At 44.2% G+C, this 22,385-nt stretch overlaps 2 protein-coding genes across 3 annotated transcripts in view; one reads left to right on the plus strand and one right to left on the minus strand.

The window, feature by feature from the left end:
- Positions 1-5,954, plus strand: part of ntn1a (netrin 1a) — a 91,885-nt gene extending 85,931 nt beyond the window's left edge. For both annotated transcript variants that reach the window (XM_036940471.2, XM_036940472.2), the window contains one exon: positions 1,917-5,954. In XM_036940471.2, the coding sequence (XP_036796366.2) occupies positions 1,917-2,245 (329 nt within the window). In that variant the 3' untranslated portion in view covers positions 2,246-5,954. The remainder of the gene's footprint in view (positions 1-1,916) is intronic.
- A 358-nt stretch (positions 5,955-6,312) lies between these two features.
- stx8 (syntaxin 8) overlaps positions 6,313-22,385 on the minus strand; it is a 50,214-nt gene continuing 34,141 nt past the window's right edge. The window contains exons 7-8 of the mRNA XM_021556986.3: positions 13,891-13,992; positions 6,313-7,146 (exon numbers count right to left, since the gene is read on the minus strand). Coding sequence (XP_021412661.1) covers positions 7,082-7,146; positions 13,891-13,992 — 167 coding nt within the window. The 3' untranslated portion in view covers positions 6,313-7,081. The remainder of the gene's footprint in view (positions 7,147-13,890; positions 13,993-22,385) is intronic.

Raw genomic sequence — 22,385 nt, forward strand, 5'->3', positions numbered from 1 at the left:
TGGCGGAGAGCATTAGGAGTGCAGTGTCTCGCTGTGCCTCGGGCCTATGCTGGATAACATGCAGACACACTCCAACCCCCATAGAGAACCACAGGGTGCTTGGATACAGCAATGTTTCCATACAAAAGGGCTGAAATGACAGTGGAACAGGGCTTCACAATAGGTTGAGTTATTTACAGTTTGGTCTCTCAGGGTTTCACCCTGTGTTGTTGTGCAAACACAAACAGAGAGCGCCTTCCAGTGGTGACACCAGGGAAGGACAGGGTGACAGAGGGCACCAATAGGGTTCGCCACCAGGTCAACAGCCAGTTCAACCAATGCCCATGCTAATATTACTATTAAAGACACCAGGAATGCTAATGCTAGCAGAAAAGGACACCAGGGCCCTGTTTGATAACCCTGTGATCTACCATGCATGGCGTAAAATCTGCAGTGCAGTGCAGGATATGTCTCATTTAGAGCCATTTAGAGAGCCATGACATTCACGCTCAGGGATAGTCAGCCTGTGTGTATAGGAGGTTAAGCTAATGACCCCTGGTTTAACGACTGCTGTTCCATTTTAAGGTGATCTATGCTGCTTTTGAGAGCTGTCGGTGCTCTCTCTCCTTGATCCTCTCCGTAATAAATCATACTATCACAGAGCCGCTCCCCCAAAAACCCATCTCCTCACAGCCCATCCCTGCCTCTTAATCACGTCCCAAATCAAATCCCCTGACATCTATAATGGACGTGGAGCTGGATCTGCTCCCGGACGACGTTTGTCTTGACAGCACTTCCCTTGGAGGATACAAGCCTCTGATGGGCGTCTGGTTAGGTTAGAGGTCCAGTCTCCTGTCCACTGGGGCCGGCTGAGTAGGTAGTTGCCGATGACTCCACTAGAATCAGCGCCAAATGGAGAAGCCAACCTCACTTTATTTTTTATTTAAAAAAAAAATAAAAAAAGAGAATAGAACAGAACCCTGACCTTGAGGCTTTGTCAGTTATGGTGTTTTCAGTGTCCTGTAATGCCGCTTGGACAGTGGAGATCACAGCGTCTCATGGCGCTAGTCTGTGGAGCTAGTAGCACTGACTGGAGACGCACATGGACCAGTGGACACAGAGGACTAAGAGCTAGAGGATTCAGCTACAGACAGCAGGCTACCCGGCGTCAGTACCGCCTGCTTCACGGTCTGTCTGATACCCTTTTTGGCTGCTGGATGGTACTAGACACGGTGTAGCATACTAGACTTACAGATGTAGGATCTTAATATGAGCTAGTCTCCTACAGCAGGAAAATAATCCTGCAGCAACGGGAAATGTAAATTAGTATGTGGATTATAATGACTGGATATTTTTGTCTGAAAGTCTGAAATTACAAAGTGGAAATTAGAAACGTTAGAAACTTTTTTTAAACTCAAAAGACGCTACACTTCTTAAATGTCCTACGTTGCAGGAAACTTCACTTGCAACAGGGTGATTTAATTAAGATCCTACATCTGTAGTGGGAGACACTAGCACTTTTCCCTCTCTCCTGTCATACTGAATGGCCAGAGAGAGAGAGATGTCTAGGCAAAGCTTATGCAAGAAGGAAAAGGGATTCCATGGGAAATGTCCGACTCGGTCAAACTGAATTATTTTGTCCCCGGGTGCCATAGTAACTGTTGCTGGGATCATGGCGTGTGGGTCTAGAGAAGAGCAGGGTCACAGCAGGTCAGGATAGCAGGAATGGAGCAGACGATACGGACCGGGTTGCTCTCCTGTGCCAAGAGGACATGGATGGGGTTTTAATTGAAGTCTGTGATACAGACACGAACCCCGGTGATAGAGATAAGAATAACAGCACTGTCACGTGTATCCCTTTGAGCAGGAAATTCTAATGCTAGAATTCAGTCAGACACAAAGACATAACAAAAATAGTCTCTCTCCCCCCTCCCCAGCTGTCCAGGTGCACATTCTGAAGGCGGACAAGGCGGGCGAGTGGTGGAAGTTCACCGTCAACATCATCTCTGTCTACAAGCAGGGCGAGAGCCGCATCCGCCGTGGCGACCAGTTCCTGTGGGTCAGGGCCAAGGATGTGGCGTGCAAGTGTCCAAAGATCAAGACCGGGAAGAAGTACCTGCTCCTGGGTAACAATGAGGATTCTCCAGGGCAGTCTGGAGTGGTGGCCGATAAGGGCTCCCTGGTCATCCAGTGGAGAGACACATGGGCCCGTCGGCTGAGGAAGTTCCAGCAACGTGAGAAGAAAGGCAAGTGCAAGAAGGCATAGGCGGAAAGGACGGCCGACGCCTGGAGCGAGGGAATGGAACGCGGGACAGGAGAACGTACGAGTGGGTGTTGAAAAAGGACGAGAGGAGAGCGAGGGAGACTGAGGAAGGAGAGAAAGGGACTGTGCGTTGTCGCTACTTTTTCGAGTAGAAGCATGAAGAGAATATTATTGAGCAGATTTTTTTTTCTAGTGGACTTTTGTGAAGGAGCTCACGCTGCAGGTGTCATTGCTTCGTTGTTTTTTCCTTTGAGATTTGTCTCTGTGGATTTGCCAAGTTTGCACCTATTACCAGTATATATAAAGTTATTTGTGTTTTAATTTTTTTTCGTATTGATATTTCATAGCCCTATTTTATGAGTATTATGTGCTGGTGCGAAGACACCACCAATCAAGCCACTGCATTATCACAAGCTCTGTTTTCTGTCGTTTTTAGGGTTAGCTAATAATATCACTGACAAACCAGCCTGCATCGTCAAACGTCCTCACTTCAACTTTTTTGTTGTTGAAATTGTTTATCCTATTGGCAGTGCAGCAAAAAGTGCCATAAAATAACATTGGTTCTTCGGCGCCTTGGAAATGCACGTTTCATGTATTATCAAATAGGTTGCCTTTCGCTTCACCCGGTCGTATGTAACCTAAAACGCACAGTGACTAGCTACGTTTTTTATTATATCACGGGTGTGACATATTGGACATTTGATTGAATGTTGGCCCCTAGATGAAGACAGTGAAATGGGAAGAAAGAAAATTCATGTCCATTCTTAAAGGTGTACAATATATTTGACTCCAGCATTGTTAACTACGCTTAATTAAGGATATTATTTTAAATCTACACATTTTTCTTTGTCCGGTTTCAGTATTCAGAAATGAATGCATGTTCACTGTGAATTGTGGTGAAGAACACACTCTTGTACAGTTTCAAACTGCATGTCAACCTGTCTCCAGAAAGGATGGTTCTTATGTCAAATACATGGCGTCCATATTAGGACAGCGCCAGATGAGTTGATGTCCTAATATGGACACTGTATCCTTACTCTCTTTTTGACTGGTGCTGCTGCCTAATTTCATGGTTAGTGTTTTTAATAATAATTTTGCTGGATTCCCAAGAAGACAAAATGTCTGGGATTTCAAAGACTCCTGCTATTAGAACAATAACAACCAGATTTCAATTTAGGATCACTTGCTTTAATATTTTATTAACGTTTGGTTCAATTATACTGAACAAATATAAGTGCAACATGCAAAAATGAACGATTTTACTGAGTTACAATTCAATATAAGGAAATGAGTCAATTGAAATAAATGATTTAGACCCTAATCTATGGATTTCACATGACTGGGCAGTGGCCCACCCACTGGGGAGCCAGGCCGTGCCAATCAGAATTACTTTTCCCTCACAAAAGTGCTTTATTACAGACAGACTCCTCAGTTTCATCAGCTGTACGGGTGGCTGATCTCAGACGATCCCGCATGTGAAAAAGCTGGATGTGGCAGAGAGATATGGTAGAGAAATGAACATTAAATTCTCTGGCAACAGCTCTGGTGGACATTCCTGCAGTCAGCATGCCAATTGCATGCTCCCTCAAAACTTGAGACATCTGTGGCATTGTGTTGTGTGACAAAACTGCACATTTTAGAGTGGCCTTTTATTGTTGCCAGCACGAGGTGCACCTGTGTAATGATCATGCTGTTTAATCAGCTTCTTGATATGCCACACCGGTCAGGTGGATGGATTATCTTGGCAAAGAAGAAATGCTCACTAACAAGGAGGTAAACGAATGTGTGCACAAAACTGGAGAGAAATAAGCTTTTTGTGCGTATAGAACATTTCTGGAATCTTTTATTTCAGCTCATAAAACACTTTACATGTTGCGTTTATATTTGTGTTCAGTATATATTTAATGATCAAGTGATTTAGGAGCCAGTCCTTCTAAGAGACAGAAAGCAGTGTGGTTCTTCCCCATGTTGCCCAGATTTAGAATATAGATGTTTTTTAATTTTTATATTGAAGGTGTACATTTCTGAAATATGAATTGACATTACTATTATTATACAGTACACATGCTTTATACAAAAGGAAGCATTTGCAATGATGTGAATAAAAAAAAACCTTATCATACCTAAGGTTTCAAATAGACTAGCTACAACACAAATCTGATTGTTTTCAGAGAACGTTAACCAGGCAGTGAGATATTGGTACATATTGAATTGAAAGTGTTACATATTTATATGACCTCTCCCTAGGAACAATATTTCCTAATACTGTAGGCTATTCACCAATTGGCACAGAATCTTTCTGTGTAGTATTAAATATCACCCTATTTTTGATGCAATTATTATTATTTTTAATCACAATGTGTAAAGCATTTGTAATTGAAACAAGCCTCTTCCCCAAGGTACTAAACAAAGGCCTTGGCAGCCAACAATTAAACATCTGAATAGGTAGTATTTTTATGTGAAAACTCTCAATAATATAACTATTATTAACTTCCAATTTATTGATTGTAGATTTTAGCAAAGAGAATGGACAGAGTGCACCCCTAAGAACAGCATGTATTTTCTTGGTTGTATTGAGGCAACAGAAATGGAAGAGTGCAGTTTACCTCCTTGACTGACAGTGAACTGTTCCAAACATTATTACACAAGCATTATTAGTCAGCTCTCTAAACTCTTGCTTCACCCCCCACCACTTAACTGTCCATAGACCTCACCCTTGTGCATAAGATATACATGTTACATGCTGACTGTCACTCTAGAGTTCTTGAAAATTCTGTCTTGAGTGTGGTACGGCATCCATATTAGCAAGTTGTCCGATTTCAGGCAAAACTGTCAGTGGTCTTCCTAACATGGAATTCCTAATATGGATGCCGTAGCGGCAGCTATTCAACAGCTGCAGACATTATTCAATGTCTCTTACAAGGCTGTCAAATGAATTAAGTTCAGGGCGAAACGAGGACTAAGAGGAAAAATCATGTAATTCAATCACCCCAAATGAATTAAAACCACATATTTCTCTTATTTCAAACCAATTAGATGTACATTGAGGGTCTGATTGCCAGCATCTGTGTTCCGTACCGTTTTTCTCTGTGTACATATCAGTCATACATACACATGCTTTGTGCTGGTGTATTGAAATATACAGATGACATATTACACGTATTTATACATACATTTTTCATGTTACTTCCTTTTATCGTTATATCCATACTCGTGACATTAAATGTAAATGTATTTCTGTTTGGCACATAATATATAATCAAACCTCAATCGTTCCCCCCCCCCCCCCCATTTATGTCTCTGTATCCCCATGATGTAAATACATTTTAGATCAGTTTTCCAGGCAATGGATTGACAATGACCTCTTTGATGAAATATGACTACCACAGACCTGTCAAAACGTTGCTTTTGTTCATACTTTTTAAATTGTAAATGTTGTTTAGCTGTGTTGGCCATTGCGAAACCTTTTTTTGCGATGTTTGTTTTACGATGTGTACTAATATATGGTTATTATATATGGATATATTTAATGACACGAGACATTGTGGGTTTTATTCTGTCTTTTTTCCTTTTAATTTTATGTTGATGTTTTACTTGTTTGTTGTTGTTGTTTAGATGGTTGTGATTTTAAGAAGGAAACAATAACTACTGAACACCAAGCTGGTAGAACTAAATCCAGAATTCAGTCAAAATAAACTCTGTTAAGTCGCCACTGATGTGACTCTTTCTTTTTCTCTTCTGCCTCTCTTTCTCTATCGTCTTAAAATCATTCAATGTCTGCTTTAGATCTCTGAAGCCGGAGTCCTGGGCGTAACATACACACTTCTATCAACAGCTCCACGTGTGACGTTGGGCAGTACAGTAGAGGGCGAAGCATGCTGGGTGTAGATCCAAGCTATACTGTTAGCTATACTGTTCACACGGACGCAAACAAGCATCTCCCAGGCTTTTAAATTGACATAGTGGAAGAACGCAGAGTATGCTATAGATACAGTACATTATCCTTAGTAGATTACCAATATGATATAAACACTATACTCTTTACACCAAGGAGTCCATGGATCGTGCTGTTAACTGTAAATGTTGTTTATTAGAAATGACAAGGTTGCATTGAGCTAAACTGATTCACCTTCATGTTAAAAAGTGACACAGTCATACGTGTTATTTGTTTTGGCTGGCATTATCCTACAAACATGATCAAATCCCAAGACAAATGATACCATTAGAACCGCTAGTGGGTAAATATAATAATTATTATAATAATAGATGTGTGTGAGTGAATTGCTAAGCTAGCAGAATTAGCGACCCGGAACCCAGGACCTCTCAGCCCACAGACAGAATTATGAAAGAAAAAGGGGGTCAGTGCTACCCTTTACCCAACCAACACCCACGTAAGAAAATAAAACAATGTTTCTGGTTCCTCATAAGTCAGGGCTCAACTCTCCAAGTGTCGAGGTACAGTAGAGAACTACAATACACTCAGTTTTCATACAAGGGGAAAGGAGAGGGGAAATATATTGGGAGGGAGAAGAGAGGGGGGTGGAAGAGTCTGTGTGTCATTATTAGTGTATGTGTGTGTTTAACAGGGCACAGGGGTGGTGTGTCAGGTATGTATCAAGCGTCTCAGTGTAGGAGTGCTGGTCTAGAATCAGGTCTGCCTTGTCTATGTCAATTTCATTCATTGGGATATAAAAGGCAAACCTGGTCCTAAATCAGCACGCTTGATACATACCTGCATAAGTGCCTCTGCACCTCGTCTCCCCTGTAGGCTCTCTACGCAGTCTCAGTGGTCATCCCACGGACGGTGCGACGTCCAAAACGCTCCCCTCAGCCTCTTCCTTATGTGGGCCACACAGCAACCACCACTATAGCAATGAGCAGGAGCACGATCACCACCAGCATCCCTGAAACAAGAATAGAAACACAAACAGAAGGATAAGTCGGGGGGGGGGGGGGGCAACTCGATAGAAATTCAAACAATCAACAACAAAAAATGACACTGTACAAAGTGTACCTAATACAGAGTAGTTACAGCACATAGACAGGTACAGTACATAACAGTTACATGTACCAGGTACAGTACATAAGTTACATAGACAGGTACAGTACATAAGTCACATAGACAGGTACAGTACATAACAGTTACATGTACCAGGTACAGTACATAAGTCACATAGACAGGTACAGTACATAACAGTTACATAGACAGGTACAGTACATAACAGTTACATAGACAGGTACAGTACATAACAGTTACATGTACCAGGTACAGTACATAAGTTACATAGACAGGTACAGTACATAAGTCACATAGACAGGTACAGTACATAACAGTTACATGTACCAGGTACAGTACATAAGTCACATAGACAGGTACAGTACATAAGTTACATAGACAGGTACAGTACATAAGTTACATAGACAGGTACAGTACATAACAGTTACATAGACAGGTACAGTACATAACAGTTACATAGACAGGTACAGTACATAACAGTTACATAGACAGGTACAGTACATAACAGTTACATAGACAGGTACAGTACATAAGTTACATAGACAGGTACAGTACATAAGTCACATAGACAGGTACAGTACATAACAGTTACATGTACCAGGTACAGTACATAAGTCACATAGACAGGTACAGTACATAACAGTTACATAGACAGGTACAGTACATAAGTTACATAGACAGGTACAGTACATAACAGTTACATAGACAGGTACAGTACATAACCGTTACATAGACAGGTACAGTACATAACAGTTACATAGACAGGTACAGTACATAACAGTTACATAGACAGGTACAGTACATAAGTTACATAGACAGGTACAGTACATAACAGTTACATAGACAGGTACAGTACATAACAGTTACATAGACAGGTACAGTACATAACAGTTACATAGACAGGGAATTCTACACATTGCCTAAATTCTTCTGATCAGGCTAAGCTGGACAGCCACAGACCAAAGGAACAGGTGGTGGAAAAGCAACCAATCAGTAAACTTGAAAAAGGTAGGCCTAGGCCTTTATCTAGTTAGCTCAGACCTTTGGCCCTAGACAATTTTCTAAATCCCCGCTGCACCCCAGTGATTAGGCCACTACCCTCATATTACCTGCACATTTTCACCAAGATGACATAATACACATATTTACATGCAATCTAGAATTGTGACAGGTTTATTGGCACAGATCATACTGCAGTCGGCATGTGTTTCGGATCTGACTTCACTGGAGAGCGAGGGTAATCAATGTTTCTCCACCAAAGCTGTGGAGACAGAGGAGCCCCGAAAGATCATACTGTAGCTACCTCACACTTAAATCACAAGCTTTTTACCCCACAGGACCTCAAAATGATCCAGACACAAGGCTTTCCACAGATCACGTTTGAATTTCAATCAAGGCCAAGACATTATAGAAAAAGCATTAAAAAGTTAAAGACCAACATTTATTATCAAGACCGTAAAATGGATAGTTATTCTGTGTTTGCATATTGGCTTGTTTTATATGGGTTTGAATATTAGATGTCTAGCCGACAACCAGCGTTCAATAGGTTTTCCAGTTGTCTCGGCTAGTCCCATTGTCATCTAAGCTACAGCTGTTTCAAATCCTGAAACCTTTCTAAGGTGTTGGTAAGAATAAAAGGACTGGTGGATGGCTGGTGTCAAGTGTCATGCCTCTCAACCGTGGTGAGCTTTCAGCTAGGGGGATTTCTCTCCCAACTCCATGCCACACATTACAGTTGATATGGAAAACTATCTCCAAGGACACATTTAAGCCACATTTTCCTCTCGCTCGCTCTCTGGTGTTTCTCCTTGAACGGCATCACCATCGGGGGTGAAGATTTCAAACAACTGCATCCTGGAGAATCTGATGGCTTGATGGCTGTCGACAGTCTCTGGCTGACTCAAGTTGTCCGTGGTCGTTTCGCATGCGAGGTGGTATTTCCCCTCCCGGACTTTTCACTTTTGGTTTACATTTCTTTCATACTTTGGCTTTCTCGTCGTGCATTCTACTCTGCAGCGTAATTGCAGTCTGGTCCACAGGGAGAGATAGGGGGAAGATGAACTCAAGCTGAACTAATTGCCTGGGTTGTAGTCAGAGTAGAACTCCTAATCTAGGATCAGCCCCCCCCCCCCCCCCCCCCTCCCGCCAGTCCCCCATCCCCCCGTGGAATCTGGTTCATTTTGTTCTAAAAGGCAAACCTGATCCTAGATCAGGTGTTCTTATGAGACATAGGACTTGGCTAGGAAGCTTGGATGTGGCAGCAGCGAGTCCAAAGGTCTGGATGCCTCGTTAGCTTGGTTGGTTGCGACACTTTCTCCTACTTTTAGGATTTCTTCATTGATTACAGTAAACTGAGGGAAAGATCCCTCTGAGGGAAATCTCTCTGAGTTGAGTGAAGGAGATGCTGGCACAACTTAGTGGCACCATACTCTACATGCAACCAATTAGTCCTATTTCCCCCTGTGTATGATTTTTATTTCAAACTTTCAATCAAACCACTGTCTGAAGCCTAGCACGCTAGTTGCCGACCTCTCAGAATGATCATTGGTCGAGACAGGACCTCCCCACTTGATAACTTACACATGTGAGCAGAGCCGCCCGCAACAATGTAAATGTCAAGTGGGAACATTCTTCCCAACAGCCCTCATGATGGCCTTTTAAACACCTCACACTTATATACACACACACACACACACACACACACACACACACACACACACACACACACACACACACACACACACACACAATTAACTACGCTTCAGTGTGAAGGATATTAAACCAGGATAGTAGACTGTCATCTTTACATTCAGCTCGACTTGACGGAGGGCAGATAAACATTCTGAAGTCAAATTACGTTAGACGTTCATGTACATCGTTGGATAATAAAGTCATCATCTTCTTCGATATGTTCCCTACCACCCAGTCACCTCAGGCCCCAGACACCCTACCAACACTCCTTCCCCTTCTCTTTGGGACTGTCCCCATCTCGCTAAGTAACCAAATAAGTTACTCCTGACCCAGTCTCGACGACAGTAATGACAACAATCACATTTGCAGGCCAAATAGATGAGACAACGCTTTGTCATTGAAGCCAGGAGGTCTGCAGTGCAATCGAACTGACCCCCCAAGATTTTTAGAGACGAGCAGAGTAAGAAGGATTGGGGAACACCCCTTTTTTTTTAAGCATTTCTGACATATCAGTGAGACAAATCTTAATTGGTGGAGAAAAGGGAGGCGGGTGGAGGTTGTACTTCTGTCTCTGCGCATACGCACACACACACACCTCTCCCGCTCTTGCCCTTTGCCTGTCTTCCAGCAACTCCATTGCAATATGAATATATTGATTCAGAACACATTGATAAACATCATATTGAAGTAATATACAGTCAAATGAAAAGCGTTCGCAGAGGAATAACACATTTCATAGGGGCTGATCAGATCTGTCGGATGTTTATGGAGTTTGAAAAAGAAGCAGTAAAGCGACTGCGGTTTCAGATCTTTTGTTTTACAGCCATCCAATGTTCCACTCTTGCCAGCCAAAAACAAGTGGTAAAGGTGAGGTAAGCATTTGTAAACGTGACTAACCATGACACGTCGGGACCTGTTACACCTCTAGGTCATGGGTTCAACACCGCCACACGTGCAACAACCTTGGATTTTTTTTGTTTTTGTTTTAGTACAACCCTAGATTTGAACGGTTTGTTTCAGTATTATGGGGGGAAATGAATGCTAGGGCATGGGAGACTGGTAAACACGATCATATCGGCATTGGTCAAAGTACATCAAAGTAATCCAAATTGGCCCTCAAAAGTATTCAAGGTTTACTTTAACAGGCTTGATGGGATTCAGTGAAATGAAGTTACAATCACCCTTTACCTACCCTCAAAGACAACCCCTCGAAAGCCCTAACATTTCAGGCCTATTTGAGATGTAAGCCACCTGCGGGATTCGAGTCTGTGAGTCTGTATGTGGGTGTGGGGTTTCCCTCCAGTCTCCGCAGGCCCATGGGATTAGTCCTTTTGGAGAGGTCTGCCCCCACGTTGCCTGATGAGTCACTTAAGCCCTGGGAAACTCACACCACCCTCCTAGGGCCCTTTGGCGCTAAGGAGTAATCTGCCTTTCTAATGCCACCTACCCCCCTCAAAACCTGTTCACTACCCATTTCCGATAGGGTCCTAACATTGAAAAGTAGGCTTTACTTTATTGCATTGTTTTACTGGGCAGCCTCAACTTTCTCATTTCGCTCAATGCTTAAAACACTGTTTAAAAAGGCTAACCCCAAATTAACTTTAAAAGCTTGGAACGTTTTTTTCTTGTCACCCATATATATATCCTGGTGAAATCCACGACCGTGTTGTGGTCTGATTGTGGCTCTTCCCCAGTAAACCTCAGCACCGTGAGACTGATGGCTGGAGGACTTGTAATGTGCTCGTGTCTCGACTCTCTATATTGTCTCAACAAGACCCAGGATGTTTCACAAGCCTGCCCTGAGATCCAGTCATGCACCCGTTGCTGCAGGAAGGATCCATGGCGGTATGTTATACTATGTGGGTCCTTCCTCCCTTCAGCGGACAGATGACCCCTAACCATGTTCAGCCCGTGCTCGTCCAGCCTTCTGCTTGCCAACTAAACACAAAGGTAGGATGGATTTTCCACAGCGTCCTCAGTCACTCATCTCTCTCTCCTTGTTTTTATCTCTGGCAGAAGGTCTAAGAGGTTGATTAAAGATTGACACAACTGCAAACAAAACCCTCTGGTTCCATCAGTACACATATAAGAAGATGTGAATTTGCTGCAGGTAACGCATCTAAATGCTGCAACTCCTAACAGCTCAAATCCTAACAACGGCAGCATCTTATGTTAAATCCTCAATTTAAACACACATCTTAAGTCAGGATTCTGCCCCCACTGTGCATAATCTGGGAAGTTTCTTCTCTTATGAGAGAAAGTATGTCAAGTATGCCCGTCTCCTTGTCAAAGCCAGTCTTTCCCACCCATAGGAGAACAGAAGGAAGACATAACACTCAAGTCTGGGCTTTGGACGAGCTGGGTTCCAAAAACAAATAAAGCCCAGGCTCAGGAATCATCAACACACACCCAAGAACAAGAGGAGAAACACTCCAAAAGATGTGTGGCGTGTTCTAGTTTTAATTATTTCTTTGCACGAGACCAAGACAAGTGTCAAACAAACCAGGAGAAGAGAGGATGGAAAAAGGAGGAATGGAGCGGGTGGGGACACCCAAACTACCCCCCCCCCCCCCCACTACACAGAATTGTTAAGCATTGTCACTCTAAAGAAGAGAAGGGATAGGGAGAGAAGGAGACAACAATGAGAGAGAACACAGACAGATAAAAGACAGAGATAGAGACAGAGAGACAGAGACAGAGAGAGAGAGAGAGAGAGAGAGAGAGAGAGAGAGAGAGAGAGAGAGAGAGAGGAGACTCCTGGGTTAGCACAATGTGCCCAGTGACTATAGTTCTGAGATCCTCAAACAAACCTTCTCTGGGTGTCATGGTGACTGGGCAGAAATGACATCAACTGTTATATTAGCTGATCCTTCATCGCATCCCCAGATCTTACTGTTGTATCCCCGTGCCACTGTTCGCCTGTTAGTGGGGGCTCCTGGTGCAACAATGCGACCATCTCCAAGGTGACGCAGACTGGCGTTTACAAGGCAAACCTAGCTTGACTACGCCAACAAGCTTTGTCGCACATTCCCATTCTCGCTGTACGGTAGCTAGCCTAGCTACCTCCCCTTTCTGGCATATATTTTTCCCAGCAGAGAGAAAGAAGCAGGGTGGCCATTGAGAGAGGGAAGCCGGGCTTTGTAAGGGCTAGACCAAAGAGCCGAGTTAAACAAATTAAAGGGGGGGGGGGGGTAATTGTGAGGGAGGGCCCCATTGACACAGCATCACAACTCCTCTTTAGCTCTGTAAACCACTGATCTCCATCAAAGACTGGTACCAATAGAGGGTGGTGCTGACTTATTACACTACAGACTGGCTCCTGGGAGTCCTTTGAAAGTGGTATCAAGAAAGGCTTTTTGACTTACTACAGAGTCTGTACTACAGCCTGGCTCTTGGAAGCCCCTTTCAGAGAGTAAGGGACTGGCGATTGGATAGGGGGACATATGTGGCTGTTTTCTATAGCGGAGAGTAGTAGATGTGATAGAGACAATCCCCACGCCACTGTGTGGTGTTTCGGCGCCATCAATGTTGTTGTTTCTGATCAATTAAGCAGCATCGAGTCTGCTTCCGGGAGGCACAGCAATGATATCGCTGAATGGACAACGATGGATTGAGCTATTCTGGGAGAACCCATCTTTAGAGGGTTCTGATAGGAGCTCTTTAACCATCATGAATGACTTACCTGGAGAATAAATATTATAGGACCGAGACTTAATATAACACATAACTGAGCGCATTTAGAGTTTGGGTCTGGCTTTCCCATTACTGAAGGTCTATGCTCCCTTTACTAGTCCATTCACAGCACCCTGAACTGTACTGAGAGCTGCAGAAAGAGAAAAAGGAGATGGGACCGATGCTTGTAAATCTGGATGAGAGACAAACTTATTACAGTTGGGTTAGGAACACCGAGCAGATCAAATGAGAAGGAAGATGGGCTCACCGCAGGAAGCTGACTTAGTCTCCACCAGCTTAACCCTTCTTGTCTCGTTGCGGATCCGGTCATCCGTCTTGTCCACCAGGTGGGTGAGGTCATCTATGATTTCTAAGAGGGAAAGAGAGAAGGGACAAAGTTAGTTGGAACGATGCTTCAGTTCAATATCAGTTAAAGTACATCTCAAAGACCACAAAAGGAACACCTATGTGAGAATGCTATTCATTGACTACAGCTCAGCGTTCAACACCATAGTGCCCTCAAAGCTCATCACTAAGCTAAGGCTCCTGGGACGACTGCATGGCCAGGCACGACTCCAACACCATCATTAAGTTTGCAGACGACACACAGCGGTAGGTAGGCCTGATCACCGACAACGACGACACAGCCTATAGGGAGGAGGTCAGAGACCTGGCCGGGTGGTGCCAGAATAACAACCTATCCCTCAATGTAACCAAGACTAAGGAGATGATTGTGGACTACAGGAAAATAAGGAGCGAGCACGCCCCCATTCTCATCGACAGGGCTGTAGTGGAGCTGGTTGAGAGCTTCAAGTTCCTTGGTGTCCACATCACCAACAAACTAGAATGGTCCAAACACACCAAGACAGTCGTGAAGAGGGCACGACAGAGCCTATTCCCCCTCAGGAAACTAAAAAGATTTGGCATGGGTCCTGAGATCCTCAAAAGGTTCTACAGCTGCAACATCGAGAGCACTGGTTGCATCACTACCTGGTACGGCAATTGCTCGGCCGCAAGGCCGCAAGGCACTACAGAGGGTAGTGCGTATGGCCCAGTACATCACCGGGGCTAAACTGCCTGCCATCCAGGACCTCTACACCAGGCGGTGTCAGAGGAAGGCCCTAAAAATTGTCAAAGACCCCAGCCACCCCAGTCATAGACTGTTCTCTCTACTACCACATGGCAAGCGATACCGGAGTGACAAGTCTAGGACAAAAAGGTTTCTCAACAGTTTTTACCCCCAAGCCATAAGACTTCTGAACAGGTAATCAAATGGCTACCTGGACTATTTGCATTGTGTGCCCCCCCAACCCCTCTTTTACGCTGCTGCTACTCTCTGTTTATCATATATGCATAGTCACTTTAACTATACATTCATGTACATACTACCTCAATCAGCCTGACTAACCTTTGTCTGTATGTAGCCTCACTACTTTTATAGCCTTGCTGCTGTAATTTTTCACTGTCTATTTACTGTTGTTTTTATTTCTTTACTTACCTTTTGTTCACCTAATACCTTTTTTGCACTATTGGTTAGAGCTTGTAAGGAAACAGAGCCTATATAGGGGCTGTCGGCAGCCTCAAACAGCCCTCGAGACAAAAGACAAGAGCGATAGGGTGGGGGGGAATGTGTGAAAGCACTCTTTTCCCTTTCAAAATCGTTCAGTACTTCCTGAATCAATGCTGGCTTTAATCAGTGACTCTACTGTGATTTAATGGCTGCTCGTGGAACAGACGTCGGCCGGGCGCTGCTGCAATACAGTAGGACTTCCTGTCTTGAAGGCCGTCCAGCTGGAGGCCTGTGATTCATAACGACGAGTTGCTGTGGTGACACAACAGCCACAGTAGTCCACAACTGCTGGAGACCACCCGACACCACGACTTAGGTCACTGCCATCCAACACAACAGCTCAGCAAAATCCCAGCAGGCAAAAGTGGTTGACATGACGTCATAATAAATGTAAAACTGGTCATTTAAAAAAAAAAAAAACAGTTTTAACCAGTTTTGCTCCCTGGGAAATGCACTCGCTGAAATGCACTCGCTGCAAGAGCCTGTTTTTGTATGACATTGAGTAAACTGTGTTTCAGCGACGAGAGCCTTTGAAAATGTTTCAGCGACGAGAGCCTTTGAAAATGTTTCAGCGACGAGAGCCTTTGAAAATGTTTCAGCGACGAGAGCCTTTGAAAATGTTTCTGCGGCGAGAGCCTTTGAAAATGTTTCAGCGGCGAGAGCCTTTGAAAATGTTTCTGCGGCGAGAGCCTTTGAAAATGTTTCAGCGGCGAGAGCCTTTGAAAATGTTTCTGCGGCGAGAGCCTTTGAAAATGTTTCAGCGGCGAGAGCCTTTGAAAATGTTTCAGCGGCGAGAGCCTTTGAAAATGTTTCTGCGGCGAGAGCCTTTGAAAATGTTTCTGCGGCGAGAGCCTTTGAAAATGTTTACACTGCTGTACTTGCCATTCAACTCATAGGCGGAGTAAAGCAATTACTCAACAATGAAACACAAACATGAAGAAATATCTGAAGAAATATGAGCGAAAAAAAAGTGTAAAAATGGCTCATTGCTCGAGTTCTACATTAAATTATGTATTGCTAAACAGAATCTAAATGATCCATTTCGTCTTTAGAGTTTGGGGGTACGTCTGTAGATCGAGCTGTGTGGCACTGGCTCGTCGTTTGTTCGATTCAAAGCCTCGATGATAGGTCCTCTCCAGTCTCCAGCAAACCTTTGACAGAATTAAAAATGCTAGGGCCACGAACAGTGACGTGTTGTGGACTGACATTTTTTTTTTTAAACAAACTGAGCCTGAGGAGAAAAACACCAACTGAAAGGACAGAAACTCTGTTCACATATTACCCATTTTGGCAAGTTGGAGTTTTTTTTCAGGAAAGGAAAGCAAGTCTTTCGCCTACAGGTCCTCCTTTGGCTGCCAACTCAAACAAGCTGCTTTCTTATTTCCAGGAAACTACCTGTTTTCTGATGTCTGAGACAGACATACATGGCTAAGAGAGGGTTTTCTAGCAGGTTACAAAATTACTCCAATACAATTCACATCCGTCCTGTGTAACATCAACTAGGATAAATTATGAAATTCCCACGAGTGAGTTCGAAGGTCATAATCAGACTATTCTTATCTCTAGTTAAGTTGTCTTTCCTAGTTTCGAGACGCCCCTTTGCCAGTGAGAAAACATGCTTCGGTAAGTGGAGTCATCAGTGGATGACAAGGGAACCTGCTTTCAGCCCAACTCAGATAATTAAGTTGGGGATAATTTGGGTGAGACGGGTCAGGCAGCGTCAGCTCTAAAGGGGCAAAGTGCGGAGGAGAGGGGCGACGGAGAGACGTGAGAGGGCAATGTGTGAAACATCTCCTGTGACATCCACCTCATCCTAGCATGAGGCAACAATTTATGAGTGGTGAAAGAGAGAGAAAGACACCAAGAGACGGTCTTACAAGTTCGACCAGCGACCCCTTGGGACACACACAAAAAAAAAACAACGAACCAACTCGCTTTTCCTCTTCGCATGCCGCGCTCCAGAGATACAGTTCCCAATTTCCTAATGTAGCACGTTGCGCCGATACATGACAGCTGCTCTCCCTGGCTCGGACCAGGCCTATCAGCCACACCACAAATACATGGCATGTTCCAAAACGAAGGTTGTTTATTTTAAATGCTATTACACTGGATAAACCTCCAAACCCACAGTGTGGGAGAGAGCACAGAGTCATAGGCTCATACTTACACAGCGATGTCATTCGCTCACTTTGAGAATTCAGGAGCAACATGCCAGAGACAGAAAACACACAAGTCACACATTCTCACACAGAAGCTTCTTAACTTAAATGAGGAGAAAGTTGGCGGGACACAGCTGTTTGTGTCTAGTTTACTATTCAGTGCACAGCACATCAACAAGTTGAATGAATGGATTTCTCCACCCACACATCCCCACAGACACAAACCAATGTGAAAGCCCAATCTAAAACAGCAATCTAAAACTGACGAAAAAACTCCAAGCAAAGACTTTAAAAAATGCAGATAAATGGGCAACGAGCCCTCAATATTCCACCTTTTTTAAACGAAGGGACAAGTGATTGCAAGTCAGAGGACGAGTACATTGGTAAAAACAAACAAGAGTAGTTTTCTTCACTATTAAGACAACTTCGATGTTCTTCCTTCCCTGAGGAAAGAGACATGAATCTATCAGCGTCATACTATACACTCAAGAAACTAACTACACTTTTCTTAATTAATCTACGCAAAGATATTTATGTCCTTGTTCCAACATTCCTCTAGAAAATGTAGGGGGCAATTAGCAAGTTCTTAATGGATACCGACTGTTCCCATTGTCACCTCATTTGTTTAGCTAGAAAGACAATTAAAAACTCCAGGCGCAGTCGATTGGGGGAAAGACCGGGTGGGTGGGTGGTTGTTTGGCAGCCAAAAGACAGAGACAGCAGTGCTGTTGAGATTACGCGGATGTGTCAACTGACAGACCAAGTTCACAGCTCTGAAAAAAAAAGAAGAGACTTTCCTTCCCAAACAGTAAAATAAACAGCGCAATCCTGTCTCTTCCAGAAGAGTACACGCCATTGTCACCTTGCTTTCCTCTCTTTCTCTCTCAACTATATGCAAAGAAGGGAAAGCACCCTTGCATGAGATTGATTTTGTTTTCAGGTTGCATCATCTTCCTAGTTGTCTCTGTCTTTGTCCTTATAACAGTAAAGGTTGCAGAGGAGGAAAGGTGTAGGCGTGGCCACGAGTGACGTCATTTGACACAGCAATTCCCCGACCACACCGGTGCACCGTAGGACGACGGTCCCGTTCTTCTGAGGAAACATGGCGCCGCCGAAGACTTAGGACACAGATGTTGTTCTGCGATGACGTCACCCACACCTTTACTTTCTCGTCTGCGGCCGACTACACTGCGCCCTCTCAGAGTCCCATCATGTCCCGTCCAAGACAATTACACTGCTTCTCTAAACAATGTTTCTGATTGCCTTCAGATCCAATGCCAGCTTCCTGTCTCAAGACACAATAGTTAACAGGTTCATGTCCATCCCTGGTGGATGGTCATCTGGACAGAGAGGCTGAGAGACTTCCTCTCCTCTGCACATAGGGAACAGTGAGTTCTAGGATGAACGCCTTAGTTTCAGTACTGGACGGCCAATTGTTCTGGGAGACCAAAGAAGCAGAAATCCCTTTGAGGAATAGTGAGGAATAGGGTTTGTCGTGGACAATGTTCTACTTCCGTGTCCGATCACTGGCTCTGACCATGAGATTTTCCTCTCAGACGACACAGAGCAGAAAACTCGCATCATTCTCCATTTCCTTGTCTGGCATCTCAAATCATGTCTCACACTGGCAAACAAACATTGGAGGATATGACCTCAAGGTCCAACATTACCCATTCTTGCTCATCCAGATCCAACTTCATTACACAACTGTAAGCAGAGCAATACTTATGGTCTGGTACGAACATACAGTGGGGAGAACAAGTATTTAATACACTGCCGATTTAGCAGGTTTTCCTACTTACAAAGCATGTAGAGGTCTGTCATTTGTATCATAGGTACACTTCAACTGTGAGAGACGGAATCTAAAACAAAAATCCAAAAAATCACATTGTATGATTTTTAAGTAATTAATTTGCATTTTATTGCATGACATAAGTATTTGATCACCTACCAACCAGTAAGAATTCCCCCTCTCACAGACCTGTTAGTTTTTCTTTAAGAAGCACTCCTGTTCTCCATTCATTACCTGTATTAACTGCACCTGTTTGAACTCGTTACCTGTATAAAAGACACCTGTCCACACACTCAATCAAACAGACTCCAACCTCTCCACAATGACCAAGACCAGAGAGCTGTGTAAGGACATCAGGAATAAAATTGTAGACCTGCACAAGGCTGGGATGGGCTACAGGACAATAGGCAAGCAGCTTGGTGAGAAGGCAACAACTGTTGGTGCAATTATTAGAAAATGGAAGAAGTTCAAGATGACGGTCAAAGACCCTTGGTCTGGGGCTCCATGCAAGATCTCACCTCGTGGGGCATCAATGATCATGAGGAAGGTGAGGGATCAGCCCAGAAATACACGGCAGGACCTGGTCAATGACCTGAAGAGAACTGGGCCCACAGAAAGAAAAGAAAACCATTAGTAACACACTACGCCGTCATGGATTAAAATCCTGCAGCACACGCAAGATCCCCTGCTCAAGTCAGCACATGTCCAGGCCCATTTGAAGTTTGCCAATGACCATCTGGATGATCCAGAGGAGGAATGGGAGAAGGTCATGTGGTCTGATGAGACAAAAACAGAGCTTTTTGGTCTAAACTCCACTCGCCGTGTTTGGAGGAAGAAGAAGGATGAGTACAACCCCAAGAACACCATCTCAACCATGAAGAATGGAGGTGGAAACATTATTCTTTGGGGATGCTTTTCTGCAAAGGGGACAGGACGACTGCACCGTATTGAGGGGAGGATGGATGGGGCCTTGTATCGCGAGATCTTGGCCAACAACCTCCTTCCCTCAGTAAGAGTATTGAAGATGGGTCGTGGCTGGGTCTTCCAGCATGACAACGACCCGAAACACACAGCCAGGGCAACTAAGGAGTGGCTCCGTAAGAAGCATCTCAAGGTCCTGGAGTGGCCTAGCCACTCTCCAGACCTGAACCCAATATAACATCTTTGGAGGGAGCTGAAAGTCCGTATTGCCCAGCAACAGCCCCGAAACCTGAAGGATCTGGAGAAGGTCTGCATGGAGGAGTGGGCCAAAATCCCTGCTGCAGTGTGTGCAAACCTGGTGAAGATCTACAGGAAACGTATGATCTCTGTAATTGCAAACAAAGGTATCTGTACAAAATATTAAGTTCTGCTTTTCTGATGTATCCACATGAGTATGTCATGCAATAAAATGCTAATTAATTACTTAAAAATCATACAATGTGATTTTCTGGATTTTTTTTTTAGATTCCGTCTCTGACAGTTGAAGTGTACATATGATAAAAATTACAGACCTCTACATGCTTTGTAAGTAGGAAAACCTGCTAAATCGGCAGTGTATCAAATACTTGTTCTCCCCACTGTAAGTAAGGAGGCCATTCGGGACCATTGGAGCAGAGCTGTGGCCTTGGCGCCAGTTACAAAATGGAGTGGAGTTCATCAAGGGGCAGGAAGTGCAACTGAGTGAAGCAATGGTTCAGGTATTGGGGTCTGTCAATGCAGTGTCCTGGGAGGGATTTCCCAGTCTCATTCCCCACAGGATGTGGTGTTGGGCCACAGGCCAATAGGCATCCAGTACCACCAACAGGAGCTGTCACGGCAGAGTCTGTAGAAGAAGCAAAGCAGCAGTCCTAGGCCTCGAGTGTGTGTGTGTCTCTGTCTGTCTCTCTCACCCCCCCCCCCCCCCCCCCCAACCATGTCTCTTGTAGGCTATTACAACAGGGCTCAGACAACTAACATCAGCCCTAAACAAAACAAAGGGCAATGTCGCTCCTCGAGATGAATGAGAGGGGACTCAGTCCCTCCCCAACCTCCTTCATATCCCTCCAAACACCCAAGTTGCTGACTCATTTGTACTGGATTTGCTGTTGCGGCTTTGGGGCACCATTCTAAACAGTGACACCCCACTGGCTCCAGGACACGCTGTATTAACTGTGTGTGTTATTGTAGGATGCCTTCCCAATCCGATGGCCCGGGCACAGAGAGAGAGAGCGAGAGAGCGAGAGCGCTGCTTGTTTTTTACAAACACAAAACGACTCGGCAGGCGCTCATTTTGTTGCACTTACCCGAGTGATTTCTCCTGAGGATATGACAGGCAGAGAGCTCCACTTTACACTCTGAATCCTGGGCCCCTGTCGCTAGTTACCCACCACAACTGTTACCAAGTGGTCCCAATTGTAGAGAGGAGAGGTCCCTGGTTGCCAAGCAAAACACAACACACTGTCGTTACTGATTACACTATTTACAAGAATTTGCGCCTTTCCGTCAAAGTTTGTCTTCTTCTTTTTCTTCTTAAGACTTTTCCCCCCACCTCGATGAGCATGGTAAACAAACGCACCCGAGTGGCTGCTGAGTGAGGATTAGTAAGGGCTGCACTCACAGCTCTGAGCTTTCGGACTTTATAAACTGACAGCGAAGCCCGGAGAGAGCAACGCTGAGCTGGGTCCAATAATGTGGAGAGAAAAAAACTAACTAAAAGGAGCCATTTCGATCTCAATAAGGACGACTTGGGTAAAGAAACAGTGCAGAACATGTGTTTTGGCCAGTCTGACATGTGGGAAGTAGAAGAAATAAACAACGCCACTTTCTTCTCCTAACAACCATCGAGCGTAGCTAGGAAAAAAAAGAGCTGTCCGTTTATTTGTTCATAATGGCGTGTCTGTTGAGGTTTACAAGACCACTTGCTGATGGGAAGTTAATGCCTTGATTTCTGAAGTCGATCCAAAACCAACAACATGCCTCAAGACATGTTGATTCATGATGAAAAAATGTGACCACAAAAATAACAAAATCAACAATAATAAAAAATAAACACTACATTTGGCCCTGTTAGCATTGCTTGTCCAATGAATCTGATTTATACAAGGTTTGTAAAGCCTCAAAGGCTCTTAGAAGCTGAAAAGTATGTGTGGAATGGACTGCTTTTACGAGAGGGGATCGATAGGCCTCGACCAAGGCAGTGACAAATGGCACCTTGGGCCACCAGAAAATAGCCTTGCCATGAGGTCGAAGATGTGTGTGAGTGTGTGTCCGTGTGTCTCTTC

Source organism: Oncorhynchus mykiss, chromosome 13 (genome assembly GCF_057628025.1).
Source record: "Oncorhynchus mykiss isolate SJ-2025 chromosome 13, ASM5762802v1, whole genome shotgun sequence".
Taxonomy (NCBI): Eukaryota; Metazoa; Chordata; class Actinopteri; order Salmoniformes; family Salmonidae; genus Oncorhynchus; species Oncorhynchus mykiss.